At 44.6% G+C, this 21795-nt stretch overlaps 2 protein-coding genes across 7 annotated transcripts in view; one reads left to right on the top strand and one right to left on the bottom strand.

Moving 5' to 3' along the window:
* ORC2 (origin recognition complex subunit 2) overlaps positions 1-18088 on the top strand; it is a 25567-nt gene extending 7479 nt beyond the window's left edge. Inside the window, exons 7-16 of one of the 4 annotated variants that reach the window (XM_074967884.1) lie at positions 1825-2012; positions 3442-3540; positions 5487-5596; positions 7256-7388; positions 7869-7965; positions 10664-10810; positions 11549-11720; positions 13976-14037; positions 15004-15122; positions 16230-18088. In XM_074967884.1, coding sequence (XP_074823985.1) covers positions 1825-2012; positions 3442-3540; positions 5487-5596; positions 7256-7388; positions 7869-7965; positions 10664-10810; positions 11549-11720; positions 13976-14037; positions 15004-15122; positions 16230-16316 — 1214 coding nt within the window. In that variant the 3' untranslated portion in view covers positions 16317-18088. The remainder of the gene's footprint in view (positions 1-1824; positions 2013-3441; positions 3541-5486; positions 5597-7255; positions 7389-7868; positions 7966-10663; positions 10811-11548; positions 11721-13975; positions 14038-15003; positions 15123-16229) is intronic. The other 3 variants (XM_074967882.1, XM_074967881.1, XM_074967883.1) reach the window with 3 other exon arrangements.
* Positions 17641-21795, bottom strand: part of NIF3L1 (NGG1 interacting factor 3 like 1) — a 15411-nt gene continuing 11256 nt past the window's right edge. For all 3 annotated transcript variants that reach the window (XM_074967893.1, XM_074967892.1, XM_074967894.1), the window contains exon 7: positions 17641-21152. In XM_074967893.1, the coding sequence (XP_074823994.1) occupies positions 20968-21152 (185 nt within the window). In that variant the 3' untranslated portion in view covers positions 17641-20967. The remainder of the gene's footprint in view (positions 21153-21795) is intronic.

The following is a 21795-nucleotide window of genomic DNA, read 5'->3' as shown; positions in this document are numbered from 1 at the left end:
AGCCAGGATGGGCAGGATGGTGTCCCCAACCTCTGTTTGCCAGAAGCTGGGAATGGGCAACAGGGGATGGATCACTTGATGATTACCAGTTCTGTTCATTCCCTTGGGGGCACCTGGCACTGGCCACTGTTGGGAGACAGGATACTGGGCTAGATGGTCTGACCCAGTAGGGCCGTTCTTATCTCCTCATGGGTGCTTCAAGGACGTTGCTGTCTGCATAGAGAATTCAAGTGACTCCGAGGTCAAATTAGCATAATAGCCATCTTTACTGAGCCAGTTTTTGGGATACATAGTTCCTTCACTGCAAGGAACTGTTGCTGAGGTGTTGGGGTGTGAGTGGCAGCACCTAATCTTTCTTCAGTGACTTTATCTCAGCGGGTAAAACCATGTAAATAATCCCATCCATGCGGATGCTTTACTAAATATGTGGAATTCAGTTCTTCCGTTAGACTCTCTAATCTCTGTCCTCTGAAGGCTGGGAGTTTGTGTCTGTCAGCCATAATCACTTGAACTGACTTAAGAAGCTGTTAAGCTTTTCAGAGTGGCAGGGATTTTAATATTCTATATCTATAGTAGATGATTTCAAGTCATTGGCTGGCTTCAAGTGTGCAGGATCAGTGTGGGAGAGATTTTCATGTTCTGTTCTTACATGTGTTAAAACATGTATCTGTGACAGTAAATTGAGCTAGGTCAGGGGTTCTCAAACAGGGTCGTGACCCCTCGGAGTTGTGAGGTTATTATGCAGGGGGTCACGAGCTGTCAGCCTCCACCTCAAACCCCGCTACATCTCCAGCATTTATAATAGTGTTAAATATTTTAAAAAGTGTTTTTAATTTATAGGGTGGGGGGTGTCGCACTCAGAGGGTTGCTGTGTGAAAGGGGTCACCAATACAAAAGTTTGAGAACCATTGAGCTAAGCAAATTAGCTTTTAATCTGACAAGCTCAGTTGTTCGGGCTTTATTCAAATGTAGTAGAAATATATGAAATTTCTAGTAAAAATTCCATTCCAATAAGATTGTGTGAACCTCACTTTGGGAAGTTTATAGATTACTATAATTCAGAAAATGAAGACCTCTTTTATGTTCTTGCAGTTGGGTTTGTGTGTAGTTTGTGTTTAAATTGTCATGGGATCTGCACTCTGCATAAAGATAATTGGTCACTTTTTAGGCTGAGGTGAAATTTTCAGATGTGCCTAAGTGACAGTCAGTGGATCTCAGGATCCTAGGTACCTAAATTTCATTTTCAAAAGTGACTTGGTCTTCTAAGTCATTTGTGTGCTTTTGAACATTTTGCGCTTTAAAAAAAATTACTACTCCTTAGCACTTCAGAGCCATGAAAGAGTGAGCCAGATTCTGTTCTTGCTCTTGAATCAACAGAATTGTTAATAAAATTCCCATGGCAAAGCCTTTTTTGCAAGTGGTGACGTGAGCCAGAAAGAACCAACTTATGTTTAGAGGGCTGGCAGGTGGAATAACTCTTCTTACTAGTACAGACTGATGTAGAGTCTTTAAGAGAAACATGGAATCCCACAATGTCCTTTTTAAAGTCACTTTTCAGAGTAGAGCCGTACTTTGAGGCTTGTGGCCAATTTGCAGAGCCTTACTAAATAATTGGAAAGAGAAGGGGGAAAGAGAGAAGTGTGCATATTTTCAAGTCAATGTAGAATGGATTTTTTTTGAGTAGCACGATGGCTATGAAACCAGAGTAGGATTTGGATGCTTGGAAGAGGTTGGACAATGTGTAAGAGGAGACCTAGGCTATAGGAAATGTGTAATGTCTCTCTGTAAAAAGATATTACCAGCTCTCAAATACTTTCCCCTTAGCTCCAAGCTTGCATTCAGACAGCGAGAGTGACTATTCTGCTTCATGCTCTGAGGAGGAGGAAGAGGACAAGGACCACAAAGAAACCTATGATGTCATATTGGACCAAAAGACCCCAAGTAAAACTAGAGCAGCTCCTACTCCTGCTTCCAAAAAAACACCAGCTAAGAAACTGAAGGAGGAACTGATGGTGAGTATGGAGGAAATACAACCCTGATAGGAAAGGTTCAGAGATGCTTGGTGACAGTAAAACCCGGGCACCCAAATCACAGGCTGGATCATGTCCAGCTGTGGCAAAGAGCTTCCTGGCTCAGTTCAGAACAAAAAGGTGCTTTTCGCTGCTCCTGTTTTACAGAAAGGAAGGCTTCCTAGTTTTTCCAGCTGGAGGTTGAGTGTGTGCATGCGAGGAGACCGCTAACCCATTTCTTATTTCTCAGTGCCTTTTCTTCTGATACTTCCCAGTTGTCACCCACAGATACCACATAGTGTCGAGGAAGAAATAGCAGCAGCATTTCATCTAGCAGCAAAAAAAAAAAAAAAAAAGCATACCACTTTTTTGCCCCGGTACTTAACTTTGTGTGGTCTCTTCTCCAGGGCCAGGGATCCCCATGCCATCTAAATTGCAGCCTCCTCATTCTGCCCTGCTGGAGGATATCTCTGCATTTTCCTTCCCTGAAGTTGGGCAACCTGACTGTGTAAAATCTGCCTTCGAGGAGACTTTTAGCCGAGATGCCAACCCTCTCTAATTTTCCATAATCCTCCCAATTTTCATGTGTAATTACAAAATTACTAATTCAGGTTTAACTCTACTAAATTTGGAAATGCACTTATATTTTTAAAAAAATTGTCACCTGCCACCACTCAGATCTGATGGGAACACAGCAAATAGTGGTGCAGCTGCGTGGGACATTATTTTCCGCTGGACTGTGGCACGTATGCCTGCAGCACATCAAGGGTCTGATAAGAGGCAAGCCACAGCGATCCTCAGTGGGGCTAGAGGGGTTGGATTCACCACCCTGTTCATGGGCTTTAGGTACCTAGAGCACTTTCATGTAACCCAGCAGCGTCCACAAAGGGCAGTTAGAACACAACAGGCTGCCTGTGGCGTGGGTGGTGAATCTGGCATCCCAAACCGCACTTAACAGTTGCCGCAGCTTATCTCCTGTCAGACCCTCACGGCAGGGGAGAAGTGGCAGGAGAAGGAGAGCAGGAACGTGATGGAGGAGGATTATTCTGGGAAGGAGGTCCAGACCTAGCATTGGCCAAGGAATTAAGGGCCATAGGTGGCATATGAGGGCAGCTTTCCTACACTCTGTCTTCGTGTTTGGGGTTGGGTTTCAGTCCCTCCCGCTTTCCAACAGATGGGGGGAGGGGAGAGGTCAAAACAGCCTCCCTAATTCCTCCCAAATCTTTTTCATAAACATTCCTAAAAGTCTGAGAGCGAGGTTGGCATCTCTGCTTTAGGTTTTCTCCTCAACCCCATCCCCTCTGAACTGAGGAGCAGGTGTGGCTGTAAAGCGGCATCCTAACCCAGCAATTTGAGCCGAGAGAGTGGGGTGGGGAGAAAGAGCAAGCCCACAGAACCTACCTGAGACTGACATTTCGCTCTGCCTTTTCAGAGCAACCTGGTGGAAGAATACTTTGAGGCACACAGTAGTTCCAAAGTTCTAACCTCCGATCGAACCCTTCAGAAGCTGCAGAAAAGAAAGCTGGATCAGGTACAGTTTGTAGCAGATGAAACCATCTTCAGAACAGAAGGCCTTGTCTGTGGTGGACTTTTTCCCCCCTGAAATTTCCCACTGTTGCTACTACCAGTTCAGCTTTACTGGTGATAGCAGTGGCGGGAGCCCTAGGGTAGACTTGTGCCAACAGTCCATTGGTGTTTGAACTATTATGCTTTGTACAGCTGCTCTGAGTCCGGTCAGGTGACACAGTGGTTAAACTGCTGTTGCCTTCTCTGCTCTAGTGCTCTCACCATTGGAGCTGAGGAAAGTGGTAGCAACAGTGGGGAAACTGTTGTGGGGAGGAGGGAAATGTGTCGTAGGTGCTGGCTAATAGGTTGGTTGAACGTTGAAATCGCTAGAATTCAGAATGCAGGGGAGGTAGAAAGGGATGATACGAATAGAGGGCAGCAATGAAGTCTGCCTTTTGTGAACAAATTTGTTAAAAGTAAAAACCCATCTATTCCCCCAGATGAGCTGAGGGGAGTATTAATGGTGTGGGGGAAGATTTCAGCTCTGGGTTGGTGGTTCAAATGCCACCCAGGTTGGGGGCAGCCAGAAATGTTACTATCTGACAGCTATTCAGTGGCCTCTGTATATGTGTGAAAGGGAGTGTTGTCCCAATCTGGTTCCCAGTAGACAGGCCTCCACATCTAACTTTGGTGGCTTCTTAAAAAAAAAACAACTCAAATGTACCACTTGTTGACACTCCCCGTGGAGAGGCTGTGGATTGAATGTATCACGGAGAATGAATGATCCCTTTGTCCCTAGAGGTGGCCCCTTCGGAGCAGGGACTCAGAGAAACAGGTACCACTGGTGCCTGCTGTCTGTTCGGTGAATACCTAAGATTTTTGTGTCTGGGATTATCAGTCTCACTCCATGTTACCAAAACACATGCCTTCGGATTACCTGCTGGCTGCTGCCTGGATTGTGCATAATGCATTACCCAGGGAAAACTCTGGTGGATTCCAGGTAGTTAAATTGAACACTCCTGTGTATTGGGAAATCCAGACATGCAGTGTTTCATCTTCTCCTGATGTCAACGGGACTAATGGGCAGCTTGATGCTCTGAAAGCTGTGTGTTTATTTGAAATAGCAGAGTTGCCTTCTGTTTTCTCTCCAGAGTAACCTCTCTTCTGCCACATGGGGGTGGGAAGTGAATGCATTAATTGGAGAATTTGAAGCCTGCATAGGTCTCATGCCACAGCAGTTCCAATTTCATTGCCAACGTTTTAAGCAGTGCTGCTAGCTTACACGTCGGGACTTTGGCATGTCTCTTAAAAGCCTGAACTAGCCCTGCAGATTCGTAATACATTTCTCATAACGCTTTCTCTGGTGAGACTAGTTTTGATCTGCAGGTTAATTCTTTTCTATTTGTTTTTTAATACTCTGGAGTCTTCTCTTTAAACATCATACCTCATGGACTTTAACCCTTTAGTGACTGAATCAACTGAACTAACGCAAACCACGTTGACAGGCACTCTGGTCTTGCCCAGTGCTAATGGGGTTGTCTCTGGTTCGGTGCATCCATTATGGCCAGAGCATGCTTAGCGGAGAATATCCAGCTGCTGGTGCAGAAGAAGCTGTGAATGTGCCATTGTCTCAGTAGCAGTATGCCCAGATGCTGCAAGGTGGGGCAGAATGGGGTGTGACCAAGACACAGGGCTGAGCATCAGCCTTGATCCTATTCTCAGATCAGCCAGAGATTTCTGTGTAAAAGTGGGCAAGTCATTTGCCTTCCCCATCAGCAAACCTGGGCTAATTGTTCCCAGTGGAGTATTGCAGTTTAATTAATACTGGTAAAGCACTCTGATCTTTGAATGGAAGGTGCTATAGAAGTGCAGTGTTTGTAAGGGTTCAGTCACACATTCCAGGCACACATTTAGACACCTGTTTAGTCATTGTCTTCAACCCTAAACCCTATTCTCCCCTTCTAAACACAGCAAACACTGCTTGTCCTCCTGAACAAGGCTGCCCCTGCCTTCACTGCTGAATTGAAGGAACTAAACCAGCAGCACGAATCCTTGTTTTCCAAATGGATGCTGCAGTTACAGTAAGTATCAATGGATTCCTCTAAGAAGATAACAGTGAACATTATTTCCCAACATAGCATCAGGAAAGCCTCTACTAATTTAAATTATTGTCCCACAGATGGGCAATGGAATGATTCACTGTTTCAATTAAGGTTGAGGTTGCAGGATAAGCAGGTGCAATTTCTTAGGGTGAAGTCCGTGTAATGCATCTCTTGTGAGACAAGTATTGCAAAATTAACTCTTTATGAGCTGAACAGCCGGGGTTTTTAGAGGTGTAGAGTGTCCTCAGTTGATGGGAGCTGTAAGTGCTCATTAGTATATTTTATAAACAGTCGAGTATATGAGAGAAGGGGGAAAGACCGTTTAGAGCATACAAGTCTGTTAGCAAATCACCAGTACCACTTCCCATAAAATCTGTTTTTCTTCAGTAGTGTAGTAGTGAGCTTTCTTAGCTTGAGGGATCTAATAGTTAATAGATGCGAGAAGAAAAGTGCCGAGTCTGAGGACTGTAGGAGCTCAAATTCTGTGTCAATTTGTGAGAGAGAGGGAGCAGGGGTGGGGGGCACGCTTCCATTATATTTAATGGGTGTTGCTTTGAGCTCTAAGGTTCCATGGTGCTTTACAGAAGACAAGGTCCCTGCCTCTAGAGGATTCGATTCTAACTGGGACAAAGGATACAGTGGCTAGTAGCACAGAGGAGGGCAGGTGTAGATTTATGGGAGGACATCAGTGCTAGAAGGCTTTGTGAAAGGAGTGTGGTGCAAGGAGGAAATTGCGGTGTCATGGTTCATGGGACAGGCCCGGACATATGGGATAATGGGAGGAAAGATGGCAGGCTGGTGAGACAGAGGGAGCAGGTGGGGATGGAAGATACTATATGGGGGAGTAAGAGCGACCTAGGTTTACAATAAATATTCTCACTGGGTCAAATCCAGAGAGGTCTTGCTTGCTTGCATTGAAGTTAGTGGGAGGAGTTTGTGCGCAGCACCTTGGGATCTGGCCCACTCTTGCCTCTTCCATTGACTCATCATTCTTCCTTTGAGCCTTAGATGCTGTGCTTCTCCTCATAAGAGGTCCGTGATCTGCAGTGTCCTAAAGCATCCCTGTATCTGCCTGTCTCTCGCTACATTGGATAATTAAAGGCTAAATCACAAGTACTAGAATAGCATGTCTTGATTTTGAAATCATGACCTTTGACCTGACTAGAAAAGACACATTAGAAGCAACTGGTAGGCTTCCATTTGCTGTCTCATAGCTGCTGTGATTCATGGGAAAAGCTGAATGTACTGTGCCTGAATAGCTTGTTGGAGGGGCCTATGCAGTGGCTTTGTGAGCAATTGCCATGTTAGTCTGCACTGTTTCAGAGGACCTAGATTTATATGCTGATAGTCTTCAGACAAGTGTCCCTTTCTTGTGTAGGACAGCAAATTCCCAGGTCTTGAAAATGCTGACAAACACTCCTTTTCATTACATGGAATGACCATACCCGCTCATCTCAAACCCTTACAAACTGAGGGACTGGCTGGCTGCAAGCTGAAGTAGCCTGGACTTGATTGACTCTTTAGAATTAAAAGATTGTAGGAGGAGAGGGGATCAGATTGTTTCATGTAATGAACACAGAGATGTGAGATTCTAGGACCTGTCGGTTTGATTCCTTTAATCTTCTCTCTTTGCTGCAGCCTGGGGTTCAGTATTGTGCTTTATGGACTGGGCTCAAAGAGAGATTTATTGGAGAAGTTTCGTACCTCTCTGCTCCAGGATTCTGTTCACCTTGTTGTCAATGGCTTCTTCCCCAGCATCACTGTGAAATCAGTAAGTGTGACAAAGCTTGTGAGGTTTTTAAGTTGCTGCTTGTTATCCGCAGCCACTAAAATCTTCCAATACAAAACATTTAGTGTAGACCACAGGAAGCTTTCCCAGTCTCTAAACACAGACTCCTCAATGAATAGCATTCCCTGTTCTCACTTCTCCTTGAGTTTAAAGAAACTTTGGCCATGCTAGGGATTGGTGTACCTGTCATTGCTGTACCTGAACTAGTGCAAACTCCTGAGTATAGATGAGGTATCCCATAATAGGCAACCTACTCCCATTTCAAGCAGAGAAAATCATGACTTACCTTGACTACCCTAGGGGTTTGCACTATGTGCAGCTATGCTGGCAACTGGTCACAGACGGCTGGAATTGGTGCAAATCTTTGGTGTTAGCTGAGGCCCAACTCTTAGATTTGGTATTAAGCCCATAGTTATCAGAAGTCTCTCAGGATGATAGTGATCTTGCACTTTTCTGTTACAGATTCTGAACTCCATAACAGAGGAGGTGCTGGATCATGTGGGGACTTTCCGCAGCCCTATGGATCAGTTAGACTTGATCATGAAAAGATTTAAAGAAGGTAGAGCGGCTGAGCAGATGCCCTAAAGCTTAGACTCTCTCTGATCTTGGAAAAGCTTGTGCAAGTCTGGTGTCTTCCTTGAAATCACATACACTTCTGACTTGCTCAATTGCAATCTATGTGTTGACTCTTGCTGTTCTGTTTCCTGTATTGTGATTTTGGTGGCTTTCCTAGAAAATATACATAGTTCTCTGAATAGATGCGTAAGTGCACCAGGATGTTGGCTTCTTTGTTGTGAAATGTGTGAAGGTATCTTGAAATTGAATGCCTGGAAATACAGCATTCCCTTTCCTCAATTTCAGCATGTTAGCTTAGACGTGTTGCCAAGGAAAGGTGAGAAAATGAGCATTCTGACAATGAGCACGAGAGCCTCACGTCTGCTCTACTGAGTGCTTAGTCTCTTCACTTGGTTCATTGGAGGAGTTTGTGCCATATATCTCATCAGCTGTAAGTTCATTGATAGAACAGAATATGGGTAAAACCTAAACTTTTTGTATGGGGGTGGGTGGGAGAAGGAGGTTCTTACTGGTTGCCTGAGGGCCTGAATTACACCCATTGAAGCCAAAAGAGCTGAAAATTTCAAAAAAGCCCAGATGCCCAAATACCACTGACATTTAATGGGAGTAGGGGGCTGAACCCCCTTAGGCTCCTTTGAAAACCCTGGTCTAAGAGGCTTGCCATAGGCTTCAGTGGACATTGGATTGAGCTTTGAATGTACGAGGTCTAATTGGCTGAAAGTGACTGGCGATGTAACTTAATGTATGCAGACCCCTCTGTTGTTGATGGCTGTTTTGAGCAAATGAAGTAGGAAGTGGGAGTTCAGGTTCTAAAAGCAATGTTAAATGGGTCATGTCATATACAGAGTGCTTGCTGAGTTTCATATGTAACCGTATAGCTGTATGCTGCTTGTGTACGGTCCCAGTAGCTAAATTTTGTGTCTACATCTGTCCATATATGATGTTGCCATTGGAGCCTTAACTCATGTATCTTCCCCCCTGCAGATGTTCATCCTTCATCAGTCTTTGTGCTTTCCTACAGAGAGTGGGTAGGGAAAGGTTGGCTGGCTGGCTGGAGGCAGGTCTCCAGTAGTAGCTGTTTTTATGCAGCATCACAGGTGCTAAACTCTAGCTGTCTCCCAGGGCCATGGGCAGTTGAGTAGCTACTTGGTTTCTGCACAAAACAGAATTTTTAATTGGCTAATGGTTTGTCAGGGAGTTTACTGGTCTTGCCAAGCAGCTGTTTCTTTGGGAGCTTTAGCAGCCACAGGCCAAGTTTGAACTTTTAATGTTCATCCATTTGCATTGTGTGTGTCAAAAAGTCTTAAAGTACATCTTCGCAGCAGCTGGGAGATGCGATTCCCAGCTTGGGTAGATATACAGCCCTAGCTTTGCTTAAGCTAGCATCTAAAAATAGCAGTTTCTGTGGCAACCAGGGCTAGCCCCTGGAGTACATACCCAGGGGCTCGGGCATGATCATACTTGGCTGCTTAGGCTAGCTGCCCACCACTGCCACACCACTCTGCTCAGGTTAGCATGTGTACCTCTACCTGCACTGGGAATTACATCTCCGAGCCGCTGTATAGGCATACCCACACAGAGCTCCTTAAAGGCATGGTGAGAGAGAGTACTGTTCAAGTCAGTGGGCTTTGGATCAGATCCTCTGTGAGTGGGAGGGTTTTATTTGGTTTTCAAACTTTTTTTTCTGGCGACCCAGTTGAAGAAAATTGTTGATGCCCATGACCCAGCGGAGCTGGGGATGAAGGGTTTGGGGTGTGAGAGCGGCTCTGGGCTGGGGCAGAGGGTTGGGGTGCAGGGGTAAGGGCTGCAGGGTGGGGCTGGGAATAAGGGGTTCAGGGTGTGGGAGGGGGCTCAGGGCTGGAGCAGGTGGTTGAGGTGCGGGAGGGTGTCCGGGCTCGGGTGAGGCCAGGGATGAGGGGTTTGGGGTGCAGGAAGGGACTCTGGGTTTGGGGGGGCTCAGGGCTGGGGCAGGGGATTGGGGCGTGGGCTTACCTCGGGTGGCTCCCAGTCTGCGGCACAGCGGGGGTGCTCAGGCAGGCTTCCTGTCTGTCCTGGCACCGCAGACCACGCTGCTCCCTGGAAGCGGACAACAGCAGGTCTGGCTCTGCGTGGCTCTCACCCACAGGCACCCCCCACTTCCCCAGCTCTCATTGGCTGTTTCCTGGCCAATGGGAGTGTGGAGCCAGTGCTCGGGGCAGGGGCAGCATGCAGAGCCCCGTGCCCTTTGCTCCACCGCCACCACCTAGGACTTCTAACGGCCCAGTTGGCGGTGCTGACCAGAGCCACTGTGACCTTCCATTCCGCAACCCAGGACTGGGTCATGATCCACAGTTTGAACATCACTGGCGTAGAGGCTCAGAACTAAAGGCATAAAAAGCTTTAGCCCAAAAGAGAAACTTCTGGACAGATTATGAGCAAGTGAAACAGGGGTTGAGAGCTACAGTGGAAAGAGCTTGTGTAAAATATTTCAGATGCCCTGAAATATAGGCTGATTGGCATCCGCAGGGCCTAGTAACCTGAAGGGGAAAGTCCTCTGACACTTGAATGATGGACGGACGTGCATAGGGGATTTGACAGGACTGGCTTGTGCTCAAACCACAGTGAGAAAGAGGAATCTCTTCACTCTTAGTTCAGCTCCTTAGTGTGACTGTTCCCTTGCTGTTTTTTTCCCCCCTTTGTAGATTCTTCCTTGGAGCTCTATCTCCTCATCCATAACCTGGACAGCAAGATGTTGAGAGGAGACAAAAGCCAGCAAATTCTTGCACAGTTAGCATCCCTGCCCAATGTCCACCTCATCGCCTCCATCGATCACATCAATGCTCCACTCAGTGAGTCCAGGGCCTTGGTCTCCTCCACTGTGCTTCCAGAAAAACCACCCTTCTGGGATTGTTAAATGCACTATGTATATTGCTTGCATTGCCATATCTCTGCCCCGTGTGTGCATAATGTACATGTAGCTTTTGATTAGCACCTGGAGGCCATGATCAGGATGAGTCCCATTGCCCATGGGGCTGTACAAACACTCGACTATAGCTGCCAATCACTGTCAGATTATCTATAGAGTACTAATGCTTTGCTGAACAACTGGTTCAAACCCCACGTTGTTCAGACTGGCGCTATCTTATAGCTTCTAACTGAAAGTGGAATGGAAAAGGGGGTGTGTGCAGAGTGCGTGTAAATTCTTTGGTACAGAGAACATGCTTCACTCTGAGTGTAAATGGCTGAGTAAATATTGCTCTATATAAGTGAGGATTCACTAAGGCAGTGGTTCTCAAGCAGGGGTATGTCATAGGGGTACACAGAGGTCTTCCGGGGGGTATGGGACGGGTTTAGAGGGGTTGCAAGTGCAGGGCTGGGGTTAGGGGGTCACGAGCTGGGCAATTGCCCGGGACCCCACACAGCAGGACTTGGGCTTTAGGGGTCCAGTAGCCTGGAAAGGTTGAACCACTGCTCTGAGGTTGTGCTGCTGCACTAGACCTTAAAATGGTTTATATTGTACGACTGGGAGAAGCTAAATCTGCAACCCTGTCCATCCTTTCTTCCCTTTTGTGTGTGTGTGTGTCTAGTGTGGGATCAAGCAAAGCAAAGCCTCTATAACTGGCTCTGGTATGAAACAACCACTTTTAGTCCCTACCTGGAAGAAACCTCCTATGAGAACTCGCTCTTAGTGCAGCAGTCTGGGTCTCTGGCTCTGAGCTCCCTAACGCATGTCTTGCAGAGTCTCACTCCCAATGCCAGGTAAGATACTATCACGTTATTGTTCCAAGAGCTAGAAGCCCCAGTTAAGACTGTGCTAGGTGTTGTGTGTACGTGTAGTAAGAGACAGGCCCAGTCCCAAAGATCTTACAGATAAAAGAGACAAAAAGGGTGAGAGAGACAGGGCTGTCATCTCCAATTTCCATATGGGTAGAGCCCTGCGTGGATACAAATTTATATCCATGGATAGAAATCAGTATCCGCAGAACCTCCGCGCTTTCGCGGGAACCGCAGCACGAAAGGAGCCGAATGTGGGCGCTGCTCCTAGGAGCCAGCGCCCCACGCTGGCAGCTCCTCCAGCGCAGCTGTACCGCCCCCAGCCGCGCCCACTGGGGTGGGCACTGGGCTCCCAGGCAGCTGTGCCTGGTTGTGCTCTTGTGTGCAAGTGGCACGCACACCCCCAGACGGGAGATGCAGATAGCTGCGTGGAAGGGGTGGGGACGGGGCTGCAGGCAGTATACCCGCGCTGGAGGAGCTGCCAATGCGGCGTGCTGGCTCCTGGGAGTGGCAACCCTATGCTCTGTTCCTTTCGCTGTTGTGGTTCTGCAGGTACTGATTGATATCCGCGGATATACATTTTTATCTGCACAGGGCTCTACATATGGGGAACTGAAACATGGAGTGATTAAGTGACTTGCCTGGTGTCATTAAGAAGTCAATGGTGGAGCTTGAATTGAACCCTGATCTCCTGAGTCCCAGTCCAGTCCCTTAACCACTTGCCATCCTTCATCTCACTTTTCTCATAATTGGAAAGCAAGGTCCCCATTGGCTCTGTCTCAGCAGTGTGGATCTCAGTCTAGCTGGAGGAAGTTTAGAATGCAAAATATTGAAGTGCCAGCAGAGTCTGTATACACAATGACTTGGATTTGGTGTTCTGCTAAGTGCCCCTCTTCCGACTGCTTAGTGAGTCACTGATGGGTGAGGAATTGAGGGAATCTCCACCCACTCTCTCAGCACTTCTTTCTGACTCCCTGAAATGTGCTCTATAGTGAAGGAGCAAGGTGACAGCCCTTACAGCTGGGGAATTGCAAATGCTGCCAGCCTACCTCCTGGGGAGGGGGGATGGGGGGGGGAAGAGAGAGAGAATATGGAACAGCTTCCTAGAGAGATTACCTTGCAGAGCCTCTCCCTGCCCATTCAGCATTGCAGAATGTTCCTGTGGCAGCTGTTACTTTCCCATGTAAGGTTTCAGAGTAACAGCCGTGTTAGTCTGTATTCGCAAAAAGAAAAGGAGGACTTGTGGCACCTTAGAGACTAACCAATTTATTTGAGCATAAGCTTTTGTGATGGACTGTAGTATGGGAGCCACTGATGTACAGCAATGCAGAAAATAGATAGCTAGTATGCTGGCGTGGCTTACTAGACCTTTCATTCTAACAACCAAGAATCTTGCCATACAAATAAAAAAAAAAATGGAGGATCTGGCTTGCTGTATTGGTGCTTCTGTCACCACACAGACACAACTCAATCTCAATTTCAGTAGCAGTTCCTGCTGCATTTGCACATAGAGTGGGTGGCTACAGACACAGTCTAACAATACCGGACAGCTTGCTTTTGTCCATGGAGGAGCCTGTGTATGTCTTGTTACCAAACCCCATCCAAGGGATGGCTGCCATCTAAGACTTTCCACCTTAAATCCACCTCAGGCTCTTTTAAAATACAAATTCAAAGTTTTAATCTGAAAATCTGCAGGGAAAAAGAGAATAATTAAGTGACTTCTGTGTTTGCATCTTATTTGAGTAAGAAAGTCAAGCTTGTTATTTCTGTAACTCATAGTGAATACTACTAACTGGATGAAAGGAGGCAGGTTCCACGACCAGCATATTGGTTGGTTTTTGCAGTGCAATGTATGAACTACAGAATTGCTTTGCATTGCAGTGTGACCTGCCATTTTTGATTTCTTGCTTATAGTGGGCACCAATAAACGAATTAGTTGACTACATGGGTGTACTCCTGAGTCCTGTCTCCTGGGCTCTATGGAATGATAACTTAATTTGGGCTTTGTTCTATAGAACAATCAGCTTTCTGACACTTTTCAAGTTGATTGTTTAACTTGGGTTCCAAGTGAGCAGTAGTCCTTACATGATGGAGGAATGGGACCACTTCAAATTAATGGCTCTTGGAAAGCAAGTCTTTTCCTCCAGCTGCTGCATACACACAAGACTCTGTTCAAGAAAAATTGTTTAACATTTCTGTAATGGCCTTCCAAAAAAAAAAATATTTTTTTTTTCCTATAGAGGGATTTTCAGACTGCTGGCCCAGTATCATCTGGAGAACAAGGATAACCCATCTTACCCAGGTACCTGGTGTCTGATGTAGGAATGCATGTGGCATTTCCTCTCTTCTCTTAAGTGGCACCATTGACAGTTCAATCAAGGTGCTAAAATGGGAGAACCCAGCTTCCATGTGTTGCCATAGCAGATTTACTGAAACTGCTGGCTCTTGAAAGTGAGTTTAGCACAGAGCATCTCTACCAGTGCTGTGCATTGGGCTACATGTTCTGGTGTGTGACATGAAATCAGATGAATGGCTGAGTTCAGAGGATCTCTTCTTACTGTCACCCGCTGTAATAGTGAAATCCTCCACGTGAGGCTGAGTTACAAAACGAAGGAAGAAATTGACTGTCACACACCATCTATTGATTAGGGGAGACCAGGAGTCGAGACCTCTTGGGTTCTGTTACCACTTCTGCCACTGACTAACTGCGTGACCTTAGTCAGGCCACAATCTATGTCCTGGCTTGTCCACCTATGATACCTACAGGTTAATGTCTGTAGTGCTCTGCAACTTGCAAATAAATGGCATAGTATTAATAATCTAGGAAGATAAAGATAAAATAATATAGGAGCTGTGCAGTGAACGAGAAACCCACACTGGGCTGAGCGCTTGAGGTGCTCTGAAAGTTTGACTTTTCCAAATGGAGGATCTTGTACTGTCAGATCTGCCACTTTCCATTCCTGAAATCCCTTTAGCTTGGCTGTATCTGTGGAACAAAGCTGTGGTTGACAAATGCATTAAATATGGTCAGGATGTATGTTCTGAATTTGATCAGAGTAACAGCTGAAATAGCAGGAGATTCCTTCTCCCTCTTTTTAAGGGGGCTCCTCAAATTGGATGTCCCAGTAATGCTGCTTTATAGTGAGCAAGCTGTGCAATTTATCCTTCAGGATTGCAGGAGAGGAAGTAACTTTGCCCTCTACCAGAGCACATGGATCTGCTTTGGTTTCTGGCTGTCTTGATTTATTTAACTCCTCTCCATACCCAGGACTATCTTTCCAAGACTTCTACCAGCGGTGTCGGGAAGCCTTCCTTGTGAACAGTGACCTGACTCTTCGGGCTCAGCTGACAGAATTCAGGGACCACAAGCTCATCCGGACCAAGCGGGTGAGCTAGGCAACTTTATCTTGACTGTGGCTGCAGCTGGTGGTCTTACTTTTTATTTCACTACTTGCATACTGTTGAGTTTACCTGAGACTGGGGCAGCACCTGAGATGAACTGTACCCATGTCCAAAGTACACTCTTTGAAGCACTGACAAACGGTCAGTGCATTAGTGAAGGGCTGAAGGCCTATAGCATGCTACCTGCTTTTGCATGCAGGCCTCTCAACTTTCTGTGTAATGGAAAGAGACTGCAGAAAGTGCAACATAGCTTAGTTACTTAACAACACAGAGCTCCTCTGGGTATTCAGTGGAACCCTGATTACCTGAAGATTTCGAGGCGCAATCTGAAGCATTTGGATAACTAGAAGAGACTATTTAGCAAGCTTTGAAGTCTGTTCTTGGAGTCCCCAGAATGGAGACTGCTAGCCAGCTCCAGCAACAAGGCTGCATTCCCAGGTCTCCCAAACCCAGAGCTCTGTGTAGAGGATCTTCTAGCTGCAAACTGACTTAACAACAGGAGGCAAGCACAGGGCTCTGGCCTTGAGGGACATAGATCAGAGGAGTGAATAGAGGCACATTACACCCTTGGGGAACTTAACAGAACTTTGCTTAAGCACAGTTGTACTGTGATGTCTGCTTGCATTATCGCTACCGCATTATAGCTGATAAATGTCTGAAGAACTCCTGTTGCCACTTCTCACTATTAGACCATGTCCCTCTTTTGCAAGAAATACTGCCTCAGGACATACAGTGTAAGTCATTTAAGTAAAGTGAAGTAAGTAGGGACTGCTCCCACTTTCTCGTGTAATATGCAAGGGTAATTGAGTCAGCTGTCTTCTAAAGCTTTGGGGTTTGTCTCCCAAAGCAGATATGAGCTGATTATTTCAATGTGCTTTTTCTCTTGTGGCCATGCTAGGGAAATATTTCTGGATTAATATTGTAGTTAGTACCACTGAACGCTGACCTGGCTGGGCATCTCACTACATAAGGCCATGTTGGTGTGTCAAATCTGTGCTGTTTGTAACAGTGTTGTCTAGTGGCTCATGTCGCATTTTGCACCGGTGCGGTTTCTTTGCCACAGTCCTGCGTTGACAGTGTGTCTGTTTTCAGGGAACAGATGGAGTGGAGTATTTATTAATTCCTGTAGACAACGGAACCTTGACTGACTTTTTAGAAAAAGAGGATGAAGACATGTGAATCCTCTCAAATCCCAAACCATCTACACCAACTGTTACCAAGGGCTGCTGGAGAGGAGTCTGAACTTGGATCACTCTCTCCCTTTGACCAGGGGCTGCTGGACCACTTAATGAAACGTGACACTTTCTAAGTTTGGTGTTCTAATTACTTGGAGTAGTTTTGGGTAAAGAGTTCCATAAGCAAGACATATCTTACTCTTGAGTTTAGATTTGTCTGCTTTTAGTCTTCCAGCTCACGTGATGCCTTCTTCGTATCTATGCAGCGACCCTTACGGACTACGAAAACTAACTCTTCAGTAAGATTGTGCCTTCTGCTCGTTACCCTTCTGCAGAGGAAGGTTTCGCTGGAGTAGCTCACTTGAGGAATGCAATGACTTCATGCTCAGAGCTTTATTTTGAACTAGAGGTGTAATTTTTCACAGCTCAGTGCTTTCCAGTACTCCCTACATTGGTCATGCCGATGGGCTCCTAGTGTGTGAAGTTGCTGAGATTTTAGAATGCCAGGTGATCTACCTTGAGTGGTTAAGTCGGGTGGAGTGGAATAAAAATGGAACATAAATAACAAGGGGTTGAAATGTTGTGGGTAACTTATTAAACCATCCCTCTCTGCTGAAATGTTGACAGTAGAATAGAGGAACTTTCCCAAAATCCAAATCCTTCTACAAGGGGGAATCTATGTTGAAAATTGTGACTGGGAAGGGCTCTACAGTGACCTGTAATGGGAGGGAGGGAAAAACAATGACTTTTTCCTGCTTTATGGCATGTACAGAAGGCTATAAAGTATTTTTTTAAAATCACGGATGTCTACCCTGGCTTTCCTGGAGAACTTTTTGGAGGTCCTGAATAGAAGATGAGAAGTTCAACAAAGACCACTTTTCTCCATTGTATTTTTTTAGGCATTTGCACTAAATTAAAATGTATTGTTTATGTTCAAACAGTCTGCATGAGATAACTTCCAGTCTCCTTTCACCTGCATGATTTCTCTGTCCTAGTCTACCAGTTCTCCAGTATCTATAGTGCCTTCTAGGAAAACCAGAGATCTGATCTGAATTTCTAGTGTAGAAGAAAAAATGTGGTTATATGGGACTGTAAGGGTACTTTGAGGCCTTCTCCATATATCAGAGGCACCGATGTAGTATTTTTTTCCTTTGCAGGTCACCTTTAGGCTCTGCAGTTTTATCACCTACGTAAAACTATCTGCCAGTCAGACTTCAGGGACACTTGAACTCTTATTGCCTAATCTTGTGGCAATCCATCTTATAAATGACTGCTTTGAATTACCAGAATGTTAAATAAACTTTTATTCATGTTCTCTAGTTTCTCTCACAGATCTCCTGGTGCATAGATGACAGAAACCTCATTTTCATTCTTGTCTACACTATGGCAGGTGACACAAGGCATGGCTGCATTAAGAAGTGGATTTAAATTCTCAGTTCACCCCTATGTTCTCAGAATCTTCTATTTCTGAAAATTCAAAGGGAAGTCTGCCCCCTTTTTACTACTAATACTTAACACTTAAAAATGACTTACAAACATCACAATGGGGAACTGAGGCAGAGATTGTGACTTACCTGAGGTCTCAAAAGGCATATCAGCTGGGGCTAGAACTCAGAACTCCTGGTAGTGACTCCCATCTAAGCAGGGGAGGGACTTCGTTTTAGTGCCCATCACATACTCAGTCCCGTGCTTAGACCACTTGATGCTCAGGTTACTGTAGAACTGAAAACTGAACTGAATTCTGTTTTGGAGGGCCACAGTGCAGTGCTGTACTCTTCTCCCCCCCCTCCCCACTTATTGTTAAAGATAGAGGTGGAACTGTGTGCTTCCAGTGAAGTTAAGTATCAGCTGTGTTTCTGCTAGATTTGAAACTCACTCAGACCAAGCACTGTGGTGCTGTAATATCCCTAACCTTTTAATTGATTCAGATTTTTTTTTTTATGTCAGTGAATCAGAGGTGTCAGGAGTGAGGCAACCTTTTCAGACCAGCTATATGGCTTCCTGGGATGATGTGCATTTCTGCTAACAGACAAGTAGGTGTAGGTGTGTATGTGTGAGAGAGAGAATCAGTTCTTGCCTCATGTAGGCTCAGGTAAATTGCTGTAAATAATCCCTGCAGTATGTCTAAATTTGAGCCTCTCAAAACAATTAAATGACTGCCTAAGCTGTGCATTAATTTCCTGTCACTTAATGGCTGCCTGTTAATACAATTAATTTCTAGGTTTTTTGGGATCAATTCTGCACCCATTGACTTTATTAAAGTAGGAGTGAGTTCTTCATTCAGTCTGAATTCCCCTTCCTGCTTAGTGAATTGCATTCATAATGGTGATAAAACATTTGACTACCAGATACATCATAATGCATTTACTGTGTTGGTTGTAATTAGTATCACAGCTGGCATTCCAATTATGGTCAATTGTGTTGGTCTATATGATGCAGCTGAGCCTGCTGCAATACTGCATAATGCAATAATTTTTTCATTTACCCAAAGAAAGTTCAGAAAAAAACAAGCTCTAGTTTAGCCTCAGAAAACATTTTACTAATGATGAAATGAGTGCTTTAGTTAGATAGCAGAGAATCTTTAATCACATGCTTCCACTTATCTTTAAGTGAAGATTCCTGGCTAAATCCCTCACATAACATGTATGCTCAAGTCTATGTACTCAGACTGCTCCCAGGTAACTACAGTGGCCTAATCACAAGAATGGACTTCTAACCACTGTGGGCTGGCAGGGCAGAGTGAACTGGATTGTGCAAGGTCTAGGCTAGAGGAAATTAACATTAAAGGAAATTGTATATAGAGCGGGTCAGTGAAGCTTCTCTAGAGTCTCAGACAAAGGTGATTGTGTATGACAACATTCAGACTACTTATGAGGAAGGTCCCAATTGGGTCTGTAAAGCCGCTGGCCATGATAGGGATGGTGCATTACAAGTAGAGCACCTGCAGCCATTGTTTTGAAAGCAGGCACATTGCACAGGGAAAGCTTAGTCTCTGGGATTTCCACTGAAAGTACAGTAGGCACCTTTGCTGCCTTGTGAAGAGGGTTATGGTCCCCATCACCCCTCCCTGCCAGGTTTTTAGAGTCTAGTGCCAATGGCCATCTTTTGCTGCACTAAGCACTAGTCTCCATTTTCTGATGACATTAAAATCATTCTGGCTTAGCAGGATCCCCAGCTGTGTTTAGATTCCAACTCAACTGCTCAGAAAGTCATGTTTCACTATTCCCATGTGTGAGAATTCTTGGGTAGGTAGCTTTTAAAAGTGTGAAAATAAGTGACCCTTATTAACCAGAACTGTTTCCATCTTCAGGGAAGTGGAATGAACATAAGTCTCAGCTTCCTGGCACAGAAAGCAAGGGCAGCAGGAGAGGCTCAGTGCTGGCTGGAGGCATTCATTCTCTATCTTACCAGCTATCATGATAGGGTTTAATTCAAAACCCTACTACTGGACATAGGATTGCACAAGAAAGCTCAATTTTCATTTAAAAAAAAAGTATTTAGCCTTTATAGTTGCTGAGATAAGCTTCAAAACATGAAGCAACTGCATGCTAAAGGCTCAAACCAGCATGCAATCAGAACCTACATGTATTTAAAAAAAAACAAACCACTGCTCCAAACATTCCATTTCTTAGTGCTTAGGAATACAATCTTCTAATCAGATGGTATCTGTTGATCCTGGGTTGACAATCTATAAATCATCATGCACCTCCAAAACATTCCCAACTATGTTTCTCCTTTGCTCCCCTGACTGCTTCCTGATCCAGTTCCTTACTGTGTCAAACAACTTAACTCCAACATGAGAGAGATTATTTTTACTAAGTCCAGTCTCTTACATGCACTTAAAGAAGGATGTGTCCATTTTAATTTAAAGTCTTGGAAACATTTTTAGTTTGAATATAAATATTTCCCTGCTTGTCTACAGTCCAAACGTGTGAAACCTGAAGCGTTTCCTTTCATTTTCAAAGTTTGACTGAACTATAAAGTAAAGTGATCAACATTTATGGTGAAAAGAAGACATTATTTCAATGTAAGTAATCCTGCAGTGTTAGGCGCATAGGTGAAGAAATCTGCTTTTTAAAGATGACAAATTAAAACATACTTATATATAATGAGGTTAAGGGAACAAGTTGGAATTTCCCAGTTCTTATGATGGAAGAACCTTAATGCAACACCAAGGATTACCATATTTGTACCAAATGCCGAAATCTTGTTCCACATTTTTTATAGAGTTTGCTGTGCATTAGCAGTATTCAGAATCAATGATCTGTAAATAGTTAATGAAATGTTAACAGGAGCTCCACTCCCTAAAATGCAAGTCACTTGTACTGATAATTAGGGACATATTCTAGTACTGGAAACAAAGATACATAGGCTTGATGTCATCAATCTATATTGTTCTTTCTGGATTACTTAGTTACATTCTCATGATCCCATCCCTACTGAGTGCAGCAAGAAGTAATCTTCAGGAAATAGTGTGTCAGTCCAAAATTAACATTCTTACCTGAGAGAGATTTTACCTCTCCTACACTTTGGGGAATGTATTGTACAGTTATTCTGGACTGCACTAGTTCAGAGCATCTTAATCAAGTTTGCACTTGCATTAAGTCGGTGTGGGGGACACACTCTGGACTCCATGCTGTGACCCTTGCTTTCTTCTATATCACCTGAAGAGGGTCTCTGTCTCTCTCTGACACAATGATAGTGATCTTATTCTCTAAGTGTGTAGCCAGCATATCTCGCAACTCTGACAGAAAGCCTCGCTCAGTGTTACTGTGCTCACACAGAATCACACTTATCCCTTTGGCAACTGCATCCAGTACTTCATGGTGGGACATCTCTCCTGCCAGAATGAGAAGAGATACCATGTAGATTAGCTATTTAGACCTGCATCATTTGTAGTTCATTGTAAGTAATATATTTAAAAAGTCTCTGCTCCTGTGGAAGAGTAATGTTGCAAAAATGCTATGTTGTTCCATTTTCTAGAATACAGTCCTATAGAGAACTATGGAAATATGTTTCCCTCAAAAGGAGAAATGTGATGCAGATTTTGATAGATTCCAACACTATATACAAGAGTGCTCTTTTTAAAGAATTCATGAATGTTAACTTTACAGAATTGTTTACCTTAAATGACCTCAAACACTTCATTACATAAAATTTAAGAGTATTTGCCCCCACAACCCCCACCTCTGCAGGAATTTTTACTCTTACTATTTTTCCCTCACCTCCATCCAGTGGAGACTTATTTTTATATTTACATTCTCAATAGTACATTAATATTCTGATGTAGTTTTCTAAAATCTGCTGTTAACACTAATAATTTAAACCTATTTTTTTAAATAAGTCTAACTTTCTATGTGTTATATAATCCATCTACATGGAGGGCCCTCGCTCCTAGAGCACCTCTGCGGGCCTGGTGCAGCACCACCATTGTGTCTCTACCTCAGTTTCCCCTAGTGGACTTCAGTAAGTCCAGTGAGGCT

The sequence above is a fragment of the Natator depressus genome, chromosome 11, assembly GCF_965152275.1.
Source record: "Natator depressus isolate rNatDep1 chromosome 11, rNatDep2.hap1, whole genome shotgun sequence".
Lineage (NCBI taxonomy): Eukaryota > Metazoa > Chordata > Testudines > Cheloniidae > Natator > Natator depressus.
Note: the sequence above shows the minus strand (reverse complement) of the source record. Positions and strands in the feature narration are given on the sequence as shown.